General features: G+C 45.4%; 1 protein-coding gene and 1 long non-coding RNA gene across 2 annotated transcripts; both read right to left on the bottom strand.

Moving 5' to 3' along the window:
* Nucleotides 1-1,905: 1,905 nt before the first annotated feature.
* Nucleotides 1,906-11,171, bottom strand: LOC125132682 (zinc finger protein 432-like). The gene is made up of 3 exons (XM_047790257.1): nucleotides 10,706-11,171; nucleotides 9,018-9,116; nucleotides 1,906-5,614 (listed from the first exon to the last, which is right to left on the bottom strand). The coding sequence occupies exons 1-3, from the start codon at nucleotides 10,944-10,946 to the stop codon at nucleotides 3,894-3,896; spliced, it is 2,061 nt and encodes a 686-aa protein (XP_047646213.1). The 5' UTR covers nucleotides 10,947-11,171; the 3' UTR covers nucleotides 1,906-3,893.
* Nucleotides 11,172-15,417: 4,246 nt separating this feature from the next.
* On the bottom strand, nucleotides 15,418-17,442 carry LOC125132729 (uncharacterized). Its single transcript, XR_007136307.1, has 3 exons — nucleotides 16,788-17,442; nucleotides 15,560-15,752; nucleotides 15,418-15,443 (listed from the first exon to the last, which is right to left on the bottom strand). It is a non-coding gene; the product is annotated as an uncharacterized LOC125132729 (long non-coding RNA).
* Between the last annotated feature and the right edge of the window lie 634 nt (nucleotides 17,443-18,076).

Genomic DNA, 18,076 nt, shown 5'->3' with positions numbered 1-18,076 from the left:
GGTTAAGGATCTGATATCACTGCTGTGGCTCAGGTCGCTGCTGTGGCGCAGGTTCGATCCCTGGCCTGGGAACTTACGCAGGCCACATGAGCGTAGCAAAAAAAAAAAAAAAAAAGAGGAAGAAAAAAGAAAAGGCGAAGCCCAGGCAGAGTTGGATAAAAATGCTAATACCCACATGGGAGTGGATACAGAGCAACCTCTAGTGGGCAGGATGATGAAGTGAAGGTGCAAGTGTATGTCTGGGTTTCCTTCCAAAAATAAATGAAGCTCCTCCATTACAGCCCACATACTAGGCTTAAAATTTCTCCATAGCATTTTTCAGAACTGACATTCTCCTGTTTTACTCAGGAGACTTCACGAGACTTTACGTTCCACGAAGCCCATGACTTTGCTTGTTTTGTTCAATGAAGTCTCTCCAGAGACTAAAGCAGGGCCTGGCAAAATAATGCTCAAAAAAAAATTTTTTTTTTTTTTTAAGAGCTGAACATCGGCATATGGAAGATCCCAGGCTAGGGGTCGAATCAGAGATGCATATGAGGGCTAACCCACAAACACAGCAACACTGGATCCGAGCTGCATCCAGCTGGATCCAAAACATTTTTAGGAGTTCCCATTATGGTGCAGCGGAAACGAATCCAACTAGGAACCATCAGGTTTGATCCCTGGCCTTGTTCAATGGGTTAAGGATCTGGCATTGCTGTGGCTGTGGTGTAGGCTGGTGGCTACAGCTCTTATTAGACCCCTAGCCTGCGAACCGCCATATGCCTCGGGTGAAGCCCTAAAACGACAAAGGACAAAAATAAAATAAAAACATTTTTTAAAGGAATGAATTACTCAGCACAGAGCTGGGGATTGAATATTGCCACAACACTGTATGGGAATTTTTTTTTTTTTTTTTTTTTGCTAAAAGCAGAACTCACCACTTATAAACTGGATTAAATATTAAAATATGCTCCTTTTTTTTGGCTGTGCCCCTGGCATGCAGATATGCCTAGGCCAGGGATCGAACCCATTCTACAGCAGTGACTCAAGCCACAGCAGTGACGATGCCAGATCCTTACCTACCGGGCCACCAGGGAACTCTTAAATATCTTTATTATGTCAGAGTATGTCAAAGGAAATAATTCTGGATAGAGACAAAAGGAAGAGCTCTACTGATAATAAAACCTAGAATTTGTTGCCAGCAGAACTACTCAAACAGATCTGATAAAAGAAGTTCTAAAAAGGCAAAAACAAAAACATATGTGACAGTAGGGATGAAGAAAAAGGCATGGGAAGGGTAAATATATCAAATATAATAGGCTAGTCTCCTTTTGAGTTTTTATAATTATGCCTGATGGCTGGAAGTAACATGATATGCTTCTCAATGTATGTAGAAGTGCTGAGTATCATTTGCTGTTAGGGAAATGTCAGTTAAGGCCATCATTACATACTACCACACACCTGATAGGATGGCTGGAATCCAATATGACAGTGCCACAAGTTCCTGTTGTGGCTCAGTGGGTTAAGGACCTGATGTTGTCCCCACGAGGATGCGGGTTTGATCCCTGGCCTCACTCAGTGGGTTAAGGATCTGGCTTTGCTACAGGTTGCAGATACATTGTGGATCTGGTGTTGCCGTGGATGTGATGTCAGCTTCCGACTGCAGCTCTGATTGACCCCTATACCAGGAACTTCTATATGCTGCAGTTGCAGCTGTAAAATATATATAATAGTGCCATATAGATATATGTGATAGTGCCAAGTGCTAAAAAAGACAGGGAGCAGCTGGTGCATTCATACACTGCTGATGGGAATGTAAATTAGTACAGTCACTGGAAAAGTTTGGCCATTTCTTATAAAGCTAGACACAAACATGGGTATTTATCTCAAAGAAACAAATACTTATGTTCACATAAAACTGGGTCCACAAATCTTCAAAGATTTTTATTTTTTACAGTGAAACACTGGAAACCACCTAAACATCTGTCAACAGTGAACAAATAAACCATGTACCTCCATACAGAAGAATATTATTTGGCAACAAAAAGTAAAACTATACACCCAACAAACTGGATGAATCTTAAGGGCAATTTGCTAAGTGAGATAAACCTGACCCCAAAGGTTACACACTGTATGATTCCATTTTAATAGAATTCTTGAAATAACAGAGTGATGGAGTTCTGATGAGTGTTCACCACGGGTCATGGCTGGAGAGAGTGTGATTATAAAGGAGCAGCAGGAGGATGTTTCTTTGTATTGGCACAATTCTGCATCCCCACTGTAGGGGGGTTTACATAAATTTGTATATGTGATAAAATTTCTTAGAACTCTATTAAAAACCAAAACAAAACCTACACAAATTACTACATGCAAAAACTACTGAAATCCAAATAAGGTCTATAGTTTACTCAGCAGTGTTGTACTAATGCCATTTTATTGGTTATGATGTACCTTGGTTATGTAAGATAATATCACTGAAGGAGCTGAATAATGGTACCTGGGAACTTTGTATATTTTGTAATTTCTTGTGAGTCAAACTATTTCAAATTTTAAAAACAAATTTTAGAAGAATCATTTTAATAAAGTGTTTTTGTAAACTACTACTGCTACTTATAAACTTGGATAAATACATCCCAATATGTTTAATTATATCTATGAACATATTCCATTTTCTTTTGGAGTATGTAATAGACTTAAAGAGATGAATTTAGAGCCTAAGAAATGCAAGAGCAAATCATATAATGGTTAGAGCTGGGCACAGAACACTCCTGCATCATTTATAACATTAAAATTTAACCAGTATTGAGAATAGCCTACTTTAAGATTATGGAATCATTAAGAGTATGGTTCAAAGTATCTTGTCCCAAAATGAACAAAGGTGTATAAGGTTATATTTGTAATAGCTTAAGTATATGTCATTTTCACAAGGCTCCTTTCCTTCAGAATTCTGATAATTTGCTAAAGTTACTCTGTGCTTAGTGTATTTGTAAGTTTTATTTCTCTATGAATTCATGAGAAGTGATGAGATGGGACTATTATCACTGAAATTCTGCCATATTCATTGCCATGTGAAAATTTTCCTCCAGCACGAATATTGGCAATGACTGAAGTTTTACTCCTAGGCACAGACTTTGCCAGGATCATCATATTCCTACTCTGATGATCTTTTATGATAAGACAGGGTCTTTATTCCCACAAAAAGCTTTCTAGTCTCTCCATTCATAAGATGTGTCTTAGTAGATTCTTTTCAGATGTATAATCACCTAGAAATGTTTCCTCAAGCCTTTTCTGCATTGAATGTATCAGAGCTTTTTTCCTATATGTTAATTGTGACAATGTGAGGTAGCAGATCACTGAAGGCACTGGCACATTCCCTGCATTAACTTTCATTCCTGTGCAAATTCCATAGTTCCCCAAGGGTGACCTCTAGCCACAGGCTCATCTTCACTGACTATAATATTCAGGTGTGTGAGGAGCCCACTGATGTTTAAACGCACTCACTGAACTGTCATGGTTTGTACCCTGAACGAGTTCACTTGTATATGAATGAGTTCAGATTCACTGCAAAGGATGATGTACCTTGACTTATGCATTTGTTTCTCCTGTGTATTCACAAGCTCTGACACATGAAAGGTTACCCTCCTTCACTGAACCCACAGGCTCTCCTATGAATTAGGTGATGTACCACGGGTGCTGAATTTGTGTTGCAGCTTTCTCACATTAACTGCATGCATATGGTGTATCTCCTGTGTAAAATTTCTGGTGGGTAATGAGAACAATACCAATTTGATCCAATATGAATAGGATTTTCAACAGTCAGTTCATGTAAAAGAAGTCTGTCTTGCTTGGAATCTCTGATGTTGGACAAGGCATGTTTTCTTCCTGTAGGTGTGACCACATTCATTGCTTTCTTAAGGTTTGTTTCCATTATGAGTTCTCTGATGTACAATGAGATTCCTCTTTGAGGAGAAGGCTTTTCCACATTTGCTGCACACAAAAGGCTTCTCTCCTGTGTGGGTTCGCTGATGAACAACTAGACGGCTCTTCACGGTGAAGCCTTTGCCACATTCATTGCATGCAAAAGGTTTCTCTCCAGTGTGAGTCTGTTGGTGTAAAATGAGCTCTGTTTTCATGACAAAACCTTTCCCACACTCTCTGCATATATAGGACTTCTCTCCTGTATGAATTTGCTGATGTACAATGAGATAGCGTTTCATGGTGAAGCCTTTTCCGCATTCACTGCACATAAAGGGTTTCTCTCCAGTGTGCGTTCGCTGATGTACCACAAGATTGCTCTTAAAGGCGAAACCTTTTCCACATTTATTGCATATATAGGGTTTCTCTCCAGTATGGGTTCGCTGATGTAACATCAGTCCACTATTCACAATAAAACCTTTCCCACATTCGCTGCATCTGTAAGGTTTCTCTCCAGTATGCGTTCGCTGATGCACGACCAGCCGGCTCTTCAAAGGAAAGCCTTTCCCACATTCACTGCAAATGTAGGGTTTCTCTCCAGTGTGAGTTCGCTGGTGGATGATAAGCATGCTCTTCACAGTGAAGCCTTTTCCACATTCGCTGCATACGTAGGATTTCTCTACCGTATGATTTCTCTGATGTACAATGAGATTACTCTTCCTGGGAAAGCCTTTTCCACATTCAGGGCACACATACGGTTTCTCTCCTGTATGGGTTCGCTGATGTTCAATCAGACGACTCTTCATGGTGAAACCTTTCCCACAGTCATTGCATATGTAGGGTTTCTCTCCTGTATGATTTCGTTGGTGGATGATGACATAGTGCTTTGTGGTGAAGCCTTTCCCACATTCACTGCATATGTAGGGTTTCTCTCCTGTATGAGTTCGCTGGTGGATGGTAAGCATGCTCTTCCCAGTGAAGCCTTTTCCGCATTCACCACATACGTAGCACTTCTCACCAGTGTGATTGCGCTGATGTACAATGAGATTGCGCTTCCCTGGGAAGCCTTTTCCACATTCATTGCATACGTAGGGTTTCTCTCCAGTGTGAGTTCGCTGGTGTTCGATCAGACGGCTCTTCATGGTGAAGACTTTTCCACAGTCACTGCATATAAAGGATTTCTCTCTCTTGTGAATTCTCTGGTGTTCATTGAGCCTGGACTTCCGGGAGAATACTTTTGTACACATACTGCACCCATAAGGTTTCTCCCCTGTGTGAACTCTCTGATGATCAGTGAGTTGAGACTTCTTAACGAAGGCTTTCCCACATTCACTGCATACATGGGTTTTCTCGGTGTTGTGAGTTCTTTGGTGTTTAATGTTTTGGGACTTATTGCTGATGGGTTTTGCACTTACAGGGCATTTAACTGCAAGATGAAATTCTTCATGCTTAGCATGCAGAAATGATTTTCCGTCTCCGTTACATTCAGTGGAGTTCTTAATATCATAGCTTTGGCTCTGGCTGACTAAAATTAAATTTGATTTCAGAGTTTTTATGTAGAACTCAAGCATATCAGAATTTTGCCTGAAAGGAAAATGACTTTTGCTTTGAGGAACAGGATTTCCAAGTGCATTATATTCCTGGTATTGGTCTATACCTTTTAGCATTCTTTGATTTTCCCAGTCACCGGGCAGTTGATTACCAATTTTGCTAGTTTCTAGGAAAGAGGAGAACAATGAATACTTGCATAATCTTGTTTGGAATAAAATTGCTTTTAAAAATTCCTTGGTGTATTTTTTAAAATGGTACTTTAGTGACAACCCTATGATAACAATATAAAAGAAATGTCACGGGAGTTCTCCTGTGGTGCAGTGGGTTAAGGATCCGGCATTGTCACTGCACTAATGGCTTGGGTTGCTGCGGTGGCATGGGTTCGTCCCTGGCCCAGGAATTTCTACATGCTGCAGGCATGGCCCCACCAAAAAAAGATAAAAGAAACACCATGAATGAATGTTCCTTATTTCCTACCAAGTGAGATGAAGATTACTGCAATACACAACATGTAGGGGAGAAGTATGCACTGTAACCTCGATGATGAGATGATATTAATTGTAGTACAGAAGTCAAGAATCGGGTTGGAATGATGGACCATAACATAAAAAGAGTCGGGTTGGAGGTATAAGTGGAGGTAATGTCAAAATAATCAACATGTGCATAGTAGTCAAGAAAAGAGGACTGAATGGGTATGTTGAGAGGATGTGTACAATGAAAGATAGGAGATCTTGGAGTTTCTGTCGTGGTGCAGCAGAAACAAATCTGATTAGGAACCATGAGGTTTCAGGTTTGATCCCTGGCCTCACTCAGTGGGTTAAGGATCTGGCGTTGCTATGAGCTGTAGTGTAGGTCGCAGATGTGGCTTGGATCCCACACTGCTGTGGCTGTGGTGTAGGCCAGCAGCTGTAGCTGATTCAACCCCTAGCCTGGGAACCTCCACATGCTGCGGGTGCAGCCCTAAAAAGGACAAAAGCCAAAAAATAAAAAAATTTAAAAAAATAAAAGAGAGAGAGATCCTGCTGTAGTGAAACAGGATTGGTGGCTCTCTGCTGGGATGCAGGTTTGATCTCCAGCCCAACACAGTGGGTTAAGGATCCAGCGTGCCACAGCTGTGGCATAAGTTGTAACAGTAGCTCAGATCTGACCCCTGGCCCAGAACTCCATATGCTACAGGGCAGCCAAAAAAGAGTAATAGTGATTTTTAAAAATGTGACAGTAGATAACCAAGGTTTTAGCTATTCCAACACTTACAGTTTTGCAGGGTTTTTTTTTTTTTTTTTTTTTAGGGCTACATCTGCAGCATATGGAAATTCCCAGGCTAGGGGTCGAATCGGAGCCTACAGCTGCTGGCCTACACCATAGCCACAGCAACATGGGATCTGAGCTGTATCTGTGACCTACACCACAGCTCACAGCAACACCAGATCCTTAACCCACTGAGCGAGGCCAGGGGTTGAATCCGCATCCTCATGGATCCTAGTTGGTTTGTTAACCACTGAGCCACAAAAAGAACTCCTGAGTTTTGGAATTCTTTAATCTCACTTAGAGGATTCAAGTTTTTTTGTTGTTGTTTTCTGGTTTTTGTTTTTTTTTTTGTTTTTTGGCCGCTCTGTGGCATATGGAGTTCCAGGGCCAGGAATCAGATCTGGCAATGCCAGATCCCTAACCTACTGTGCAGGCCAGGGATGGAACCTGAAGAGATGCTGCTGATCCCATTGCACCACAGCAGGAACTCCGAGGATCCAAATACTGAGGTGTAGAGAATAAAAGTATTTGCTACCTGGCAGGTTAAGAATGTAAGGTCCTCAGAAACGTAAACTGAGATAGACTTTTGCAGAGTAAATCTCTTCCTAAGTTTGCTTCTATAGATGGCCATCAAACTAACTTTCCAAAATCATCAGTCATATTAGTGGACAACTCTTGTATAATTGCAACTAAAGCTGCAACCTTTAGTCTAGCTGTGTCACGGGATCCTACGCACCATTCATAGTGAAACATGGCAATGATGACTGTTGGGAAATTTTGCCACTGGCCATCGTCCTGTCATCTTCAGAAGCCAGTATGCTACCACATAGGAAATGTAAATGGCTGTCTTTTTTTTTTTTTTTTTTTTCAATCCATGTACAATCCCTGGCCTCACTCAGTGGGTTAAGGATCTGGTGTTGCTGCAAATTGTGGCATAGGTTGCATGTGTGGCTCAGATCTGGCGTTGCTGTGGCTGTAGTGTAGGCCTGAGCTGCAACTCCGAGTTGACCCCTCACCTGGGACCTTCCATATGTTAAAAAAAAAACATTAAAAAACTGAAGGTCAAGCTGGCATACCCTTGGTCCTCAAGGAGGAAGTAGATCCTTTAGTACAACCTAACTGTTATCAACCTAGATGCAAATGTAGTCACTGGAGTAGATGTTTCTGGTGGCAAGTGAGGGGGACAGTATGTTAGGGACATCGAAACAGGGAAAATTGGATACGACCTTTTTACTGAATGCAGAATGTGATTAAAAAAGACAGCAGGAGTTCCTTTTGTGGCCTAGCAGAAACGAATCTGACTAGTAACCATGAGGTTGCAGGTTCAATCGCTGGCTTTGTTCAGTGGGTTAAGGATCCGGTGTTGCTGTGGGCTGTGGTGTAGTTCCCAGACATGGCTTGGATCCTGCATTGCTGTGGCTGTGGTGGAGGCTGACAGCTGTAGCTCTGATTCGACCCACTGAGCCACAACAGGAACGCCAATCTTCGGTTTTGTTGCAAGAACATCTGACTTCCTTATTATTGCCAGCCTACTGCCACCCAGGTGAAAGGGAAGACAGCCTAAAGCTACAAAAATAGCAACCCTCCCATATGTCCCTGTGAGCAAATCTGGTCATCCTAGCAGGAAAATTCACATCACTGTGACTACTCCACGGATCCAGATTTCCACTCCATCCCTTCCACAGAGACCTTCGAATAACACTAGCTTTCATTTGCCTGATTTTCAGGAACTCTTTTTTTTTTTTTTTTTGGTCTTTTTATCTTTTAGGGCTGCACCCACAGCATATGGAGGTTCCCAGGCAAGGGCTCCAATCGGGACCTCGGGATCCGAGCTGTGTCTGCGCACCTACACCAGGCGGGAAAAACTAAGGGCCAGGATCGAAGCACAGAAATTGGGTTACTGTGAGGGTGAAACAGGCCCGGGGCAGCTGGAGGGCAGGAAGGGAAACCAGCAGTTCTCAGTGGGGTGGGAGAGGCTGACAGTCAGAAAGCAGTGATGAATTCAAAGACCTCTCCTGGCAGCGAGGCCTGGGAGGAGGGATTTCATAGCCAGGGAGGTGGGAGAGATTCGTGATTGGGTACAGATGAGAAGGTGAGAGAAGCCAAGAAAAACAGGCCAAGCCAGCAAAATGCAGGTGTACAGTAAGTTCAGCAAGATCAGCTCTCCGGAGAGAAAGAGGGCGTCTATTTCTCTCTCAAGACCTTCGAGTTCTTTTTCCGGGGGAGACACAGGGAGGCGCTGTTTCTGTGCCCTCAGGCCCCCTCCCAGCCTCCTCTCATGACCTCTGACTTGCACCTGACTCCGGCGCCCCCTCACCCACCTGCGCAGGTCCCACTGGGGGCTTCCTCTGCTCTTGTCCACGGTTCTTCCCTGCACTCCAACTTGGCCAGCGCTGCGGGTTTGCTGACTTGATACCCTGCTGGTGGGAAACAATGACAGAAGACTCAGACCCACTGACCTGGGCGGGGGCCCGTCTAGACAGAAGGATGAGGAAGTTCCCGTTGAAGAGACTCGGCGGTAATGAATCCAGCTACTATCCCTGAGGATGCCGGTTCCATCTCTGGCCTCGCTCAGTGGGTTAAGGATCCGGCGTTGCTGTGGCTGTGGTGTAGGCCAGCAGGTGTAGCTCCGATTGGACCCCTAGCCTGGGAACTTCCATATGCAGCAGGAGTGGCCCAGAAAAGCCAAAAAAAAAAAAAAGGACACGAGAATGAGGGACCAGTTTTCACATCTGCAAAGTGGAGGCTTTTCACTCATGAGAAACTCAGGGGATACGGTGATAGGATAATATATATTTGGTCTCTGTCCCTGGTTCCTGGCAAGGTTCTAAAGCCCCTTGTTGTGTGACAAGCATGGCAGCAACATCTTTTTTTTTTTTTTTTTCTGGTCTTTTTTTTTTTTTTAAGGACCACATCCAAGGCATATGGAGGTTCCCAGGCCAGGGGTTGAATCGGAGCTGTAGCTGTTGGCCTACACCACAGTCACAGCAATGTAGGATCTGAGCTGTTTCTGCAACCTACACCACAGCTCATGGCAACACCAGATCCATAACCCACTGAGCGAGGCCAGGGATTGAACCTACATCCTCGTGGATATTAGATTCGTTTCCACTGACCCATGATGGGAACTCCACAGCAATAATTTTTGTTCCAGTATTTGGTTTAAGTTACTGGTGTGTCTGTTTTTTTGTTTTTTGCCATACCCGTGCCAGACAGAAGTTCCCAGGCCAGGGATTGAACCCATGCCACCAGAGGCAATGCTGAATCCTTGTACTGCTGTGAAACAGAATGATGCATATCATCTATGTGCTAAGGAGAGGACTGGTGACTGGGGGCCCCTAGGGAGCTTCTGGGTAGAGGCTGGCCACTAGAAAGACCAAAACATGAGAAGTTTGCAAATTCCACCTCTAACCCCCTACCCCATCCAAAGGGAGGGAGAGGGCTGGAGAATGAGTTAACTACTCTTGGCCAATGATTTAAGAAATCATGCCTAGGAGTTCCCTGTTGGCACAGTGGGTTAAGGCTCCAGCGTTTCACTGCTATGGCTCGGGTTGCTGTTGTCATGTGGGTTTGATCCCTGGCCCAGGAGACTTCCACAGGCCAAAGGCGTTGTCAAAAAAAAAATTAAAGAAACAAGTGTGGGTACCTTGGGCACCCAATACCTTTGACGGGCATCTGAAGTGCGGGCGGTCCTGTGGGACTGAGCCCGGAAGCCATGGGGGTCCGACGCTGACTCTGGGTGGTCAGGGTCAGGAGAGGACTGAACTGAAGGACCCCCGGTCAGTTCCTGGAGAGTGGAACTGGCTCCTGGTGTAGAAAACCCCTACACATTTGTGACAATAAAAACAGCTCAGAGCACAGCGCATACAAGACACCCCTCCATCAGGAGCCAGAGCAGCAGCGAGAATCTGCCACTAGGGCACTGCGATGACTTCGAGGTACAAGCAGCTGAGAAAGAAAAGGCCACGGACTGCGGACCCCACCAGGGACACAGGGGAGCTGTCCTCACCCACGGCCACCAGGTTGCGGTAGTTCTCCAGCGTCACGTCCCGGAACAGGTCCTTCTGAGCAGGGGTCAGGAGCTGCCACTCCTCCCACGTGAAGTCCACAGCCACATCCCTGAATGACAGGCTTCCCTGGAATAACAAAGTCTTGATTATTACAAGTGCTTCTCTTTGATTCCTAAGGAAAACAAAGGAAGTTGTCCTCAGACTAACTATGATTTTGGGGGTGGGCCACATCCCTGGCATATGGAAGGTCCTGGGCCAGGGACCGAATCCAAGCCGAAGCTTTCACCTGCACCACAGCCACGGCAACGCCAGGTCCTTAACCCACGGAGCAAGGCCAGAGACCGAACCCGCGTCCTCACAGACACTATGTCAGGTTTCAGCCGAGGGCCCTGACTGTCTCGCCTTGCCTTCTGTAGGTCAGGGATTGTACCTGCACCTCCGCAGCAACCCGGGCCACTGCAGCTGGATTTTTTTTTTTTAAGGCCATACCTGCAGCACATGGAAGTTTACGGGCTAGGGGTCGAATTAGAGCTGCAGCTGCCGGCCTGCACCACAGCTCACGGCAACACGGGATCCCTAACCCACTGAGCGAGACCAGGGATGGAACCCGCATCCTCGTGGATACTAGTTGGGTTCTTAACATACTGAGCCACAGTGGGAACTCCAAGACCAAACTATTTTAAAAGGAAACTGAATTTGAACATGTCTTTGCACTTGGTTTAACTAAGTTTATAAAGATGACCAAATATTTTACAAAACCACCTTCAGAGTTAGTTTCATAAAATGTGTCATTTGAAATTTATTTCCTCAGTATCCTTTATCCAACTCCTCCCAGTAAAAACATCTGACATAACCATATTCTACTGCTGAGTCCAGGGAAATGACCTTGGCAGTATACTGTTAACTCCTAAACTCTGGGGTTTGGATTTCACTAGATTTTACATATTTTAGGTAATTTTTTTGTTTGGTCGCACCCAGGCCAGGGATCAAACATGCACTGCAGCAGGGAGGATTCAGGATCCTTAAGCACTAAGCCACCAGGGAATTCTCATAATTTTTTTTTTTTTTGTCTTTTCGCTATTTCTTGGGCCGCTCCCACGGCATGTGGAGATTCCCAGGCTAGGGGTCAAATCGGAGCTGTAGCCACCGGCCTACGCCAGAGTCACAGAAATGCGGGATCCGAGCTGCGTCTGCAACCTACACCACAGCTCACGGCAACACCGGATCCTTAACCCACTGAGTAAGGGCAGGGACCGAACCCGCAACCTCATGGTTCCTAGTCAGATTCGTTAACCACTGCGCCACGACGGGAACTCCTCATTTTAAAGTTTGTAAATCTAAAGTGCTTCATTTTCTTTGTTTTTGGGCTGCGCCTGTGACATAAAGAAATTCCTGGGCTAGGAGTTCCCGTCGTGGCACAGTGGTTAATGAATCCGACTAGGAACCATGAGGTTGGGGGTTCGGTCCCTGCCCTTGCTCAGTGGGTTAACGATCTGGCATTGCCATGAGCTGTGGTGTAGGTTGCAGACTCGGCTGGGATCCCGAGTTGCTGTGGCTCTGGCGTAGGCCAGTGGCTACAGCTCCGATTCGACCCCTAGCCTGGGAACCTCCATATGCCCCGGGAGCGGCCCAAGAAATGGCAAAAAGACAAAAAAAAAAAAAAAAAAAGAAATTCCTGGGCTAGAGATCAAACGCGAGTCACAGCAGTCACAATGCTGGATCCTTAAGCGCTAGGCCACCAGGGAGCTCCAAGTATACAGATTTCATGTAACCACCACTGGCAGGACATAAAACTGCTCAACACAGACTCCCTCATGCTACCTTTTCATGCTCACACCCTGTATCGAAACCTACCTCCGGCAACCACTTGTCTGCTTTCCATCAGTACAATTCTGTCCTTTATGAAAGTTACCAAAATAATTTTTATAACTGGATTTCATACATTTTATGTAAATAGGCTGTACTTATTGATACATATTTATAACTTTATTAATGGGGAACACGTAAGCTTTTTGTGTTTTTGTCACTCAGCAAATTGCTCTAAATATTTATTTGGGTTGAACTTTTTTTTTTTTTTGGCTTTTTGGCTTTTTTTAGGGCCACGCCAGCGGCATATGGAGGTTCCCAGGCTAGGGGTCAAATGGAAGCTGTAGCCAGCAACCTACACCACAGCCACGAAGGATCAGAGCTGTGTCTCCGACCTACACCACAGCTCACAACGACGCCGGATCCCTAACCCACTGAGTGAGGCCAGGGATTGAACCCACATCCTCATGGATGCTGGTCAGGTTTGTTAACCACTGAGCTATGATGGGAACTCCTGAACTCTTTTATTAGCAGTATACATACGGGATGTACCAGTTTGTTTGTCCACTCACTCATCAAAGAAATCTGTATTGTTTCCTGGTTTCAACTGTTAATGAATAAAGATGCTATAAATTGGCATCCAGAATTTTATGTGAATGTAAATTTTTGCTCTTCTATAATTAATATCCAGATGTGTGATTACAGGTGACATATGGTAAGTTGTGTTTAGCTTTATAAGAAACTACCTCTGGGGAGTTCCTATCGTGGGTGAGTGGTAACAAACCCGACTAGTATCCATGAGGAGGCGGGGTCGATCTCTGGCCCTGCTCAGGTCGGGTTAAGGATCTGATATTGCCACAGCTTCAGTGCAGGTAGCAGATGCAGCTCAGATCTGATCCCTAGCCCGGGAACTCCACACACTGCAGGGCAGCCATAAAAGGAAAAAAAAAAAAAAAAAAAAAAGGCTAGCAGTTTGGAATTCTCTGGTGGCTCAGTTGGTTAAGGATCTGGCATTGTCACTAATGAGTCACAGGTTTAATCCCTGGCCAGAGAACTTCCACATGCCACAGGCTCAGCCAAGAGAAAAAAATTATTATCCTTATTAATTTTTTTTTGGCTTTTTTTGCCATTTTTAGGGCCGCTCCTGCAGCATATGGAGGTTCCCAGGCTAGGGGTCTAATTGGAGCTGTAGCCGCCGGCCTACACCAGAGCCACAGAAACACAGCATCTGAGCCATGTCTGCAACCTACACCATAGCTCACGGCAACGCCAGATCCTTAACCCACTGAGCAAGGCCAGGGATCAAACCTGCCACCTCATGGTTCCTAGGTGGATTCGCTAACCACTGAGCCACGACGGGAACTCCCGAAAAAAATTACGTAAAAAAAATTGTTTTATTATACAATTTGACAATGTCCTATTATTACGTACCAGCAAAGATGTAAGGCGTGGGTGAGCTCGCGAATCACTCACCATGTAGCAGGCACTCATTTAAATGCTTTACAAGTCTGACTCAGTTTCTGGAGTATGACTATAGACAAGTGGAATTTTATATAGCCAATATTAATCAACAACGGCAGTCATTTTTCTTTTGAATTCTTTTTTGTGTGTGTGTGTGTCTTTTTTTGCTATTTCTTGGGCCGCTCCTGCAGCACATGGAGGTTCCCAGGCTAGGGGTTGAATCGGAGCTGCAGCCACCGGCCTACACCAGAGCCACAGCAACGCTGGATCCGAGCCGAGTCTGCAACCTACACCACAGCTCATGGCAACGCCAGATCGTTAACCCACTGAGCAAGGGCAGGGACCAAACCCCCAACCTCATGGTTCCTAGTCAGATTCGTTAACCACTGCGCCACCACGGGAACTCCTTGAAATCTTAATTATAACATCTTGGGCCAACAGGTTGTTCTTTAGAGTAGAACTGCATTGATGCACAAAGCGTCCTAACAGATGTGTTTATGCACACAGATGAGTACCTGAACCCACAGACATGTGTAAAGAGACACACATATTCAGGTGCACACACAGGGTCAGTGACACATTACATTGCAACATTAGCCATTTACTAAGAATCATATGAACAATATATACATATATATTTTGGTGGGGGCAGCACCCCTCATTTTTATTGCATTTTATAATTTTTTTTTTTTTTTTTTTTTTGCTTTTTAGGGCCATGCCTGCAGCTTATGAAGGTTCCCAGGCTAGGGGTTGAATCAGAACTGCAGCTGCCAGCCTACACCACAGCCACAGCAACACCAGATCCGAGCCATGTCTGTGGCCTACACCACAGCTCATGGCAATGCCAGATCCTTAACCCACTGAGTGAGGCCAGGGATCAAACCTGCAACTCCTGAGCAGTATATTCTTGATCCTACTTTGCCATGATGTTAGAGTTACATTCAAAGTTTAGGGAGTTCCTTGGAGTTCTGGTCGTGGCTCAGTGGTTAACAAATCCAACTAGGAACCATGAGGTTTTGGGTTCAATCCCTGGCCTTGCTCAGTGGGTTAAGGATCTGGTGCTGCCATGAGCTGTGGTGTAGGTTGCAGATACGGCTCAGATCCAGCGTTGCTGTGGCTCTGGGGTAGGCCGGCGGCTGCAGCTCCAATTAGATCCCTAGCCTGGGAATCTCCATGTGCCGTGGGTGCAGCCCTAGAAAAGGGAAAAAGACCAAAAACAAAAACCAAAAAACCCCCAAAGTTTAGGGAGTTCCTATTGTGGTGCAGTGGAAACGAATCCGAGGCCTATAAGGATAGGTATTCGATCCCTGGCCTCCCTCAGTGGGTTAAGGATCTGGTGTTGCCATGAGCTGTGGTGTAGGTCACAGACGCAGCTCGGATGCCACATTGCTGTGGCTGCGGCTGTGGCCGGCAGCTGTAGCTCCAATCTGACCACTAGCCTGGAGTTTTCCATATCCCATGGGTGTGGACCTAAAACAGAAAAAAAAAGGATTCAAAGTTTATTTCTTTGTAGATACTGAACTGTTTTCCTTACAGGCCTCTACAAATCCATTAAGAAATAAAGGGGAGAATAAAACAAGAGTTACCTGGGCCTGGATCATTTTCTTCTGTTCTCTGAAAATAGCTGGCAATGCAGAGGCTCCGTCTTTGTGTCTCGATATACCTGAAATTCCTAGTGAGATATCAGAGTCGACAATGGGTCCCCAGACATAACAATATCTAGGTCCTGGAACCTCCTCTTTCTTTGTTCATTTCTTGTCCCTTGCTGGGACCTGTGAGCTGAAAAGCAAAATTTCCTTTAGGATTATAGTCCTTCTTGCTGCCCACTTACCTTAACACGTGGTCCCCAGTATTTCCGTCCCTCGTTTGGTTCCCTAGGAGACTTCACAGCTCAGGCCAATAAAACTTAGTCCCTGAATATGTGGAAGCGGCATGAATTCGAAAGGGAAAGTGGCAAAGGAGAATCAACATAGCACCATATTTCAGTGGCAGGTAATTTTCAGAAAAATTATAGAAATGAGGTCATAAGGGCAGTGAGGAAGTATAAATTTTTCCTTTAAACTTTGTTGCTCTCATACCTCCTTTAAAAAAATGCTCGTACACCCTGTTTATATGCACACTTCAATATGAGAACCACGATCACTCACACACACACACACACACACACACACACACACAAAAACAGGAGTTCTCATTGTGGCACAGTGGAAACGAATCTGACTAGGAACCATAAGGTTGCAGGTTTGATCTCTGGCCTTGCTTAGTGGGTTAAGGACCTGGCATTGCTGTGAGCTGTGGTGTAGGTGGGCAGCTACAGCTCCAATTTGACCCCTAGCCTGGGAACCTCCATATGCCAAGGTTGCGGCCCTAAAAAGACAAATATGTGTGTGTACACACACACACACACACACACACACACACGCATGCACTGGGAAAACAGCAGCCTTTATATATTCACATATAGAAGCTGAAATGAAATCAGTCAATTTACAGTAGAAATCTAATTTAAAAGCTTACTATATTTAAATATGCAAAATCGTTCATCTTCCCCCAAACTTTCATTTCTTTGGGTTCAAAAGAATGGGTGATAGAGGGAGCCAAAAGGGAGGAGAAAATGAGTGCTGGTGAAGAAAGAGACTTGGACCTGAAGCTTTTAAGAAATGTTAACTAACCTTCAAGTCTGTCCCAGCTGCCAAAGTCTGAGCTCAACGTACGCACCTACCAGGACTCCCCAGCCTCCAAACCTTCTGCTGTCCCACCTCTCGGCACAAAAGAAGGTGATAACCGCCCCACCGGATTAAGACCAAACCTGACCTGATACACGCGCACGCGGACCTCCTTAACGGTTCTTCGACCTTCGGGCTCCAAATTCTTCGAGACCCTGAACAAGAAGCCGCACTCTTTCGACAAGCGCCCCCCGCCCCTCCAACCAGGTGTCAGTCACCTGCAGGGAGAGTGGCCCGTGAAGACCCTGAACGCTGACCTCAGGACAGCTTCATCTGTTCAGACGTTTAATCGTTAACCACCAGAGTCCCCTTTGATGGACCCCAAGGACGCCCCGATCACAGATACCCAGCACAGACTCTTCCCTGTTCCTTTCCAAAAAAAACGAAAAACCCCAAAAAACCAAAGCCAAAAAACCACCATCCCCAAGCTACCTTCACGGACTCAGAAGAGCCACAACCCACCGAAAGGCCAACAGACCATCCCCGGTCCCCGCCTATTCTACAGACCGACCCTCACACCGACCTGGTTCTCTCCTGAACCTGCAGCGACCTCTTCAGGGCCTAACTTACTTCGCTAAACTTCTTTCACTTCTGGTCCCCTCGCCCAGCCCCCTCTCCGGAGACTAACGGACACCGGTCAACGGCGTTTCTATCGCGTTTCTATGGTGAACGGATTGGGAGTTTCCTGCTTTTCTTTATGAGGTAATATACGCGCGCCGCCGCCGTTGCTTAGGAGCCCTGGGGGGCCGCCATCTTTGCACACCTTACGTACAGAAAGCCGAGCCAGAAGGTCAGGGACGACGGCTGGAACTCTCCAGTTTCCCGGCACTTCAGCCCTTCACGGAAAACGGGGAGATTATCAGAGGCTCGAGTTCACACAATACAAACATGACGTGGGGGTAGAGTCGTTTGAATGGACAGGTGCTGCTAGCTGTAGGGGACAGTGAAAGGCGCACATTTTTCTAAGACCGAAGCCCACCACGACCAAAAGGGCGCGGCGTACATTCTCAGACGGCTGGGACGTCTCTGCTCGGTGAAAAATTAAAACTACCTCTGGACATCTCCATCACTGGTTAATTTCGAAAAAGAAGGCTCTATAAAAACTATCGTATACGCGACAAAAAAAAAAAAAAAGCCGGTGGCGCAGAGTGTCCTTTACGGTTTGCGCCGTTAAACTGGAGCACCATGGGCGCGGCCATCTTGGAGGAAATTGTCCGTACCTCAGAGCAAATGCTTGCTGCGAACTGGCGGGCGAAAGTGTGAGGGGAAGACCCGAGGTTTGAAAAAGTGATAGTACGGGGGATGCAGCGATCACAAAGTGAGCAGAAACAGTGGACGTTGTGAGCCTTTACTCAACCTTGGTCCTCACCCTGCCCA

The sequence above is a fragment of the Phacochoerus africanus genome, chromosome 8, assembly GCF_016906955.1.
Source record: "Phacochoerus africanus isolate WHEZ1 chromosome 8, ROS_Pafr_v1, whole genome shotgun sequence".
NCBI lineage: Eukaryota > Metazoa > Chordata > Mammalia > Artiodactyla > Suidae > Phacochoerus > Phacochoerus africanus.
The sequence above is the reverse complement of the archived record's forward strand: the minus strand, read 5'-3'. Positions and strand labels throughout refer to the sequence as shown.

Excerpts from the sequence above, each read along its gene's own strand:
- LOC125132682 (XM_047790257.1), bottom strand. The coding sequence starts at position 10,946 with ATGCCAGGGATGTGGCCCACCCCCAAAATCATAGTTAGTCTGAGGACA. Across the intron at positions 9,117-10,705 it reads CCGCAACCTGGTGGCCGTGG|CAGGGTATCAAGTCAGCAAA; the intron begins GTGAGGACAGCT and ends GTTTCCCACCAG. Across the intron at positions 5,615-9,017 it reads CCCCAGTGGGACCTGCGCAG|AAACTAGCAAAATTGGTAAT; the intron begins GTGGGTGAGGGG and ends CCTCTTTCCTAG.